The sequence below is a fragment of the Cibotium barometz genome, chromosome 9 (assembly GCF_041138505.1).
Source record: "Cibotium barometz isolate CiBa-2024 chromosome 9, ASM4113850v1, whole genome shotgun sequence".
Lineage (NCBI taxonomy): Eukaryota > Viridiplantae > Streptophyta > Polypodiopsida > Cyatheales > Cibotiaceae > Cibotium > Cibotium barometz.
In genome coordinates this window covers 23,830,698-23,838,035 of record NC_141054.1, presented here as the reverse complement: position 1 = coordinate 23,838,035, position 7,338 = coordinate 23,830,698, and the positions used below count along the sequence as shown (strand labels likewise).

The 7,338-nt window shown below is 39.5% G+C and overlaps 1 protein-coding gene across 4 annotated transcripts; it reads left to right on the top strand.

Moving 5' to 3' along the window:
• Positions 1–3,550: 3,550 nt before the first annotated feature.
• Positions 3,551–6,598, top strand: LOC147635349 (rab GTPase-activating protein 22-like). Of its 4 annotated transcripts, none has more exons than XM_086802588.1 (5): positions 3,551–3,918; positions 4,429–4,588; positions 4,757–4,806; positions 4,970–5,023; positions 5,194–6,598. In XM_086802588.1, exons 1-5 carry the CDS (start codon positions 3,719–3,721, stop codon positions 6,302–6,304), a joined length of 1,575 nt encoding a protein of 524 aa, XP_086658714.1. In that variant the 5' UTR covers positions 3,551–3,718; the 3' UTR covers positions 6,305–6,598. The 4 variants fall into 4 exon arrangements, with proteins under 4 accessions (XP_086658714.1, XP_086658715.1, XP_086658716.1 ...); XM_086802589.1 differs by having other exon boundaries at positions 3,553–3,918; positions 4,429–4,537; XM_086802590.1 differs by having other exon boundaries at positions 3,879–3,918; positions 4,757–4,783.
• Positions 6,599–7,338: the final 740 nt, after the last annotated feature.

Below are 7,338 nucleotides of genomic sequence, written 5' to 3'. Positions count from 1 at the left end.
AAGTTTGGAATCAAGGATGTTTTAAGATCATTTATGTGGCTAAAATTTTCAAATTTGGTTGTTTACAAACATGGCATAAAAATACTATTCTAGATGGTATGCAATTATAGTCATTAATCCAAATGATATTCTAGATAGTATGCGATTATATATATAGTCATCAATCCAAATGATATTCTAGATAGTATGCGATTATATATATAGACATTAATCCAAATGATATTCTAGATAGTATGCGATTATATATATAGTCATCAATCCAAATTCATTAATGTTTAAGATTTTTATTTATATTTGGATAAATAAGGTAAAATTAAAAATGTGTAATTGTATAGGTAAGATGTGAGTTTAGTATCTTTTCATACATATGATGGTTATAGCAAGTATTTTATAATTAGGGAAGTAACATTGTAAAGTTGTATTTTGAATTTTGGGTATGTGTTGAAAGAAGTTTCTTATTATATTAGGCACTTCTATGTCATATAATAATATATTAGGTACTTCTATGCGTTGAAAGAAGTTTCTTATTATATTAGGTACTTCTATTTCATACAATAATATATAGTAGATGGGTTGGTGTTCTTTTTTCAAATGAGATTTAGTACCTAAAGTGTATATTTCTATCACATATTTGATGCACTACAAGCTATATTACGAGCATCAAATCATATAATTAATATCAGTTTTATCAAGCTCTACATGCTTTATATTTAAGTTCACTTTGCATGCTGGGCTATTGATGCTCTAAAATTTGGGAAAAATTTATTCACATCCATATCATTCTCTACAAAGATGCTTGCTCAATGGTTGGTGTAAAGATATGATTAGTGAATAGTTGTAAGAGAATGGTAATCCTCCTACACAAAAGTGAGTTGAAGCAATAACACTCCCCAACAACCTAACACAAAGTACAACCCTTATGCATATGATAACACAAAGTATTGACCTTCTGCATATGAGAACACATTAATCACAAATTTGTCTATCTAGTTGAGCTTGTCGTTGACCAAGGTAAACATTCAATGAATAAGAGGATTAACCTTTAAGTCTATGATGCTGTAGAAGAAGTCCAGGACATACTATCCCATGCATTGGCCAAGTTGAAGACACCAACAAGACATTCAAAGGGCAACATTGCAAGGTGACTTAACACATCCAAGGTCAAACTCATTCCAACTAGTTGTTGTGAATCTACTAGTTTTGCAAAGCAATGCCATGTAATCTAATTAAGATTTCACTCAAATAAATCAGAGGAGAAATGGCTAGCCATGCAAGGCTGCCTTACTAAGGGTAGCGGACAATGATATCAATCGTCACAATAAGTTTTTAAGTTAGTTAATCTTTGGATTGTGTGCCATCCTCCTTTGACAAGTTAGCGTCTACATATTTGCAAAACTTAGATATTTGTACCACTATAGCCAGAATCTCAAGAGAATGTGTTAGGAAGGATAAAAAGGACTCTTTTAACTTGTTCCTCTCTACGAAGGTAAAGTTCTTCTCTACATTGAGTCTACATTATGGAGTTGTCAATAAGAGATGTAGATCGGGCCCTAGGTAAGAAAGAATACAACCCATGGCAAATATTGAGGCATCAAATATAGATATGATATTCTAACTCCCAATCTAATGGTTGTAAGGTAAGTGCACTGATAATTCTCCTTTTGGATTGTGAAATGCATCCTCGTGTTTACAAAGAGCTCACTATCAATCTACAACGTTTGCTTTTCACTTTTGGTAAGTTCTAGTAGAAATAATTGATTATAATACACATCCAAATACTCTTGAAACATATACGCTTGGCATCTCCACTATCACTTTGATCTTTGCTTTATGAGTTACGCTAATACCACATAGGTTGGTGTCACTTCAAGGAAATTATGTAAGACCTTATTGTACCAACATTCTTTCAACACTTTTTTGAGCCATGTCAATAGGAGATGTAGATTGGGCCCTAGGTAAGAAAGAATACAACCCATGGCAAATATTGAGGCATCAAATATAGATATGATATTCTAACTCCCAATCTAATGGTTGTAAGGTAAGTGCACTGATAATTCTCCTTTTGGATTGTGAAATGCATCCTCGTGTTTACAAAGAGCTCACTATCAATCTACAAGTTTGCTTTTCACTTTTGGTAAGTTCTAGTAGAAATAATTGATTATAATACACATCCAAATACTCTTGAAACTTATACGCTTGGCATCTCCAGTATCACTTTGATCTTTGCTTTATGAGTTACACTAATACCACATAGGTTGGTGTCACTTCAAGGAAATTATGTAAGACCTTATTGTACCAACATTCTTTCAACACTTTTTTGAGCCATGTTAGGTGATCAAGTGGCTTTGAACAAACTTAGAGATTAGATGTAAAGATCTCTAAGAGTTTCCATAATTCCTTTTGAAAGGCCATGCACATGAAGTGCACATCAATGAATGGAAACAAGCTATCATATAATTTATAGCCCAAATGGCATCAGCTTGTAGATAAAACTTTACCATTCCATGGTAGAAGTTTCCTCGTTTTCGTCTTTATAGTCAATCAGCATGTGATTACACCCAATAAAAAAATATGAACATTTGAGATAGTCATCTTCCAATGTATCCTTACAAGGCACTCCTTCTTTTTGTGCTACTTTCCACATCCACATAAATATGCTCTTCTTTTACACCACTTTGTTATATTAAATTACCACCTCAAAGTGCACTTCCTTGATGTCCTTATAACTCCATGCAACGTTGCTACACATGGATGTGCTAACCACATAGAAAGATTATCTGGGATGGGTGTAGATTGTGGAGTGTGTGTGGACTACTATCCTCTTTGTGAACCCATCAATCATGACTTCTCTCAAGCATTGTTGGTGTAAATAATGGAGGTCTTGTTGCTATGTTGCAAAAGCTTTGACGGTAGCCTTTTCGTCTCCAATCGCAAATTGTCATCATCATTGACAACACTTTCTTTCAGGGTTGAGACTAATTGAATCTTGGCCCCAAGGGCTCGAACTACTCCTTTATTTTTGAACCCATTGATAGTGTGGCGTGAATATTTATCAACTAACATCATACATAAAACATGCATGAAAACCTAACCTTTTTTATTAGAAAAAACAAGTGAATTAATAAGTCAACATTGTAGATTGCAACAAAAAGTGTGAAAAACATTTGTTGTGCTTGACATTGAAACAGAACTGATCATCACAGGCGCACATTGTAACAATTTACATGCCCTTGGCCTACAATTTACATTTGTTGCACTTGACTTTAAAGCAGAACTGATGCACATTGTAACAATTTACATGCCCTTGGCCTACAATTTACATTTGTTGCGCTTGACATTAAAAGAACTGATTAGTGGCGCACATTGTAAGGTCGTTTACATCGCAATTTACGTGCCCTTGGCCTACAATGGACTTTCTATTGCCACTATGCGTATTGCCCTCCTCTACATATGCACCACCCCCGTAGATTCTCTATGTATGTCCATTTTCGTTGTAACATATGCACCACCCCCTAGATTCTCTATGTAAATAAACCCTGCTTAAGCATAATGAAGAGTGCTAATCCGGTGGTGTGACGGTGTCCCTGTAAAAGATGTCCATTTTCGTTGTAATATATGCCTTACTCATGCTATGCTGAGCATAAGAGAAAACCAGCTGCATATGGCATCATCCCCGCCATCGCCACTCCAGAAACCCTAACCCTGAAAACCCACTGTTATGATCGAGCAGGAGTTATTTGGGCGGATCGTGGCCGCTCTCCATGAAGCTGTCGCCCTCCTACAGAAGGCGGCCATGTCCTCCAAGGCTCTGCATAACAACTCCCATGACACCTCTGTTGCAGTCCGGGTCGCCATCACCGCAGTTGCAGGGGTCGCCGTAGCTGCAGCGGTGGGAGGAACCCTCCTTTACAGCCGCAGGTATGTGTCTGCCATCGCCATCATTGTGTTTTCTTCACATCGCATTCAGTGATCGCTTCAAATTAGGTTTTATCCCATCTTTCCTGCACTGCGTTTCTTCACACAGCAAAAATTGATTGCTTCACAGTAGGGTTTTGGTCATCTTATCTGCAGTGCTTTTTGTTTCTTTTTGCGAGTGAGGTTTTCGTTCATCAGTGCCTTTGTTTTGCACATTGTGAACAGTGATCGATTTAAGGCACGGTCATCTTGCCTGCTTCTTTCTTCACATCACAAAACTGTGGTCGCTTCAAATTAGGGTCTCGTCCATATCGTCTGCAGTATTTGCTGTTTTCTGCAGTGTTTTTTTCACCATTGCATCCTGTACTGTGCGTGCAACATTTCTTTTGCGGCTTTTATAGCCTCCCAGCATTTCTTTTTGAAGAGCATTTCAAAATTGTTGCCAGATCAGGCCAAAACTGTTGAAGTGCTTGATTTTTACCTTTGTTATATTAATTCACCTTTCAATTATAGAAAACAGAAGAGAAGTCCGCTCACACAGAAGCAATGGTGCGACGCCTTCGACTTGGACTCCGGTCGACTTGTTGATCAGCACAAAATTTTGAAGAAAATTCGATATGGAGTATGTGTATATACAAATCTCCAGATGTGCTTTTTCCACTTCGCAATCTTTGTATGTCTCTGGTATTCAGAGTGAATGCAGTGCCAATGTTATGTATGTTGTTATAAAACCCACCAGTGAGGTGCATTTGTGGTTTTCTGTATGGTGCCTATAACGAGACAAGCTTTGTCTTATTTTGTTGCTTACATGTATTGGCTTTTGCACGTGTGGAGTCTACAGGGCATTGATCCCAGCATTAGGGCAGAAGTATGGCTCTTTCTCTTAGGCTTGTGAGTTTTTCCGCTGCTCAAGCTCCTTTCAGTGATCATTTAAAAATCTTCATTTGCCATAAATGCAAGGCACTGAGTGTTCTAGTGTAGCTTTGAATTGGGGAGAGCATTTTTTTGTAATGGCTTCATCATTGGGCTCAGGAAGTCTTACCTTCTTTTCCAGTTATGAACTGGACAGCACGGGAGAGGAACGAGAAGCGGAAAAATGTCGCAAAAGGTTCTGACTGCCTATTGAATCTTTAGAGGATTCTTCTTAATTTCATTTTCTCGTAGGTTTTTTCTTCCTATAGTGCTTGTGTTGCTAACTGGGAAACAATTGGTAGAGTAATATGTCATCTGTGGTTCTTAGGGGGTTACAGATTCTGATACTATAGGTGGTCTTGACAGGGAAGTGTACAGAGATCTGAAAATCCAATGCAACATTTTGAGGGAAAATTCATCACCATCTGAGGATGATGGAAGAATTGGAACCACTGAGACAGGTTCTGAAGGCTCGAGTTCTTCTTCAACAGAAGGGCAGAAAAATTCTGCAAGAAAGGTGGCTTTAGCTACAGACACTGCTGCCTCTGCAGGCGACAGCGGCGAAGAGAATACAGAAAATGATTGTAAGGAAGAGCTTGCAAAAATGGAGAGTACGTCTGCATTGAATGAAGTAGAAAATGCAAATCTCAAGGAGGGCTGTTTAAAAGCAACAAAGGATTTCATTACCTGCCAGCGTATCATTCGGTTGGATGCAGTCCGAATGAATGCAGAATGGGTTCCTTACTCTCCAACTCAAGCTAATGTGACTGAGGAGGTGGCAGGGGGGCTTGCCATGAGTGTTGGGCTGAAAGATGATGAACATTTAGAACCCTGCAGGCAGCATCATGCTGCTCGTCTTGTAGGCATACTAGAGGCCTATGCTTTGTACGATCCCGAGACAGGGTACTGTCAAGGCATGAGTGACCTTCTCTCTCCCTTTGTGGCCCTTCTTGATGAAGACTATGAGGCCTTTTGGTGTTTTGTTCAGTTTATGAATACTGCTCGTCACAACTTTCGACTGGATGAAAGTGGTATCCGTCGGCAGCTCAATAAAATATCAAGTATCTTCAAAGCAGGTGATCCTCATCTATACTCTCACCTTGAGAGCATACATGCCCAAGAATGCTACTTTGTTTACCGAATGGTAGTAGTACTACTAAGAAGAGAGCTCACATTTGAGCAGACAATCTCCTTGTGGGAGGTTATTTGGGCAGAAAAAAAGGCTGTGGGAATTGGCCATACTAAGAACACTTCTTGGCGGAAAAGGAGGAGGAAGACTATCTTGACAGATGACTTGATCTTGTTCGTGATAGCAGCAGCAGTACGCCGGAGGAGAAAAATAATCATCGAGAAATGTAAAGGAATGGATGAAATTCTCAGGGAGTGCAACAGCATGGCAGGTCATCTGGATGTGTGGACACTCTTGGATGACGCACGTAAACTGGTGTCTGCGGTTAATGGTCGTATTCCAGATTAATACTGTTGATTTGGGAAGGCCAGAAGATGGTTGTTGAGTTGTTGTAAGCCGACATTTTTTACCGGCTATCTTTTACACTGCCAGGATGGTCGAGGTTGTGGTCATCACTATTGGAACCATGGGGTCCTTATCTGCAACCTCGGATGAAGATTGTACTCATCATGACCTTACATCATACTTATGGTCAAGCAGTTGCTCAGGAGGAGGTTCGGAAATGCACAAGCATTTTTTTTTCAGTTGAGAGTGAAACGCTATGTGGGTAAATTAACCTTGAGATCCCTCAGTCTTTCTACAGTAAATGTTTATCAAAGAGCCTGAACATGTTTTGAAATGATCTGAATGCATTGGATAAAACGGTATGATTTGGGAGGGGTGGAGCCATGCACTTTTTTTTGGGGGGTTTTTAAAGTATTTTTATCATGTCCTGGTTGGTCATGTTAGTTTTGCATGGGCAAAATTTATTTGATACGGATACAGGTGGGGTGGAAAAAATAGCCTCTTGAGCAAGAATCTTCCCAGGTGATAGATAAGAGCCAGAAAAATGGAAGCTTAAGGGAATCTATAGCAGTGTTGCCGGCAAATAGCTTTTGCAAGTGCTGGAAGCTTAGTGACTTCTTGGCATGACTAGGAGAGGATCTATTGGCAGTTAGGTTTTGGCCCATCATGGGTGAGTATGATCAAAGGTGCATTGGTTTCTTTTTCCTATGGTGGTAGGTTGTTGGCAGCCAATGATCTAATGATCTATACATAAGTATTTTGAGAGTGGTTTGTGGAATCAGGCTCAAGCTGTTATGATGCTACCCTTGGGTTAGTTGACCTAATCTGGGGGTTAGGGGCCCCTGGGATTAGGGATGCAGGTTGATTCTAGAGGTTAAGGTGGGGGGGTTGCGGGGGAGTTGTGGAGTGGCTTTTGCTTTATTGTGGTTAGTGCGTGGGCCATGAGTGACAACCACTCTTGTGAGTCCATAGCGTGATGCAGATACCTTGTCGAGGGCCTTTGTAGGTAGGCTGAGGTGGTATGGGATGCCACGGTT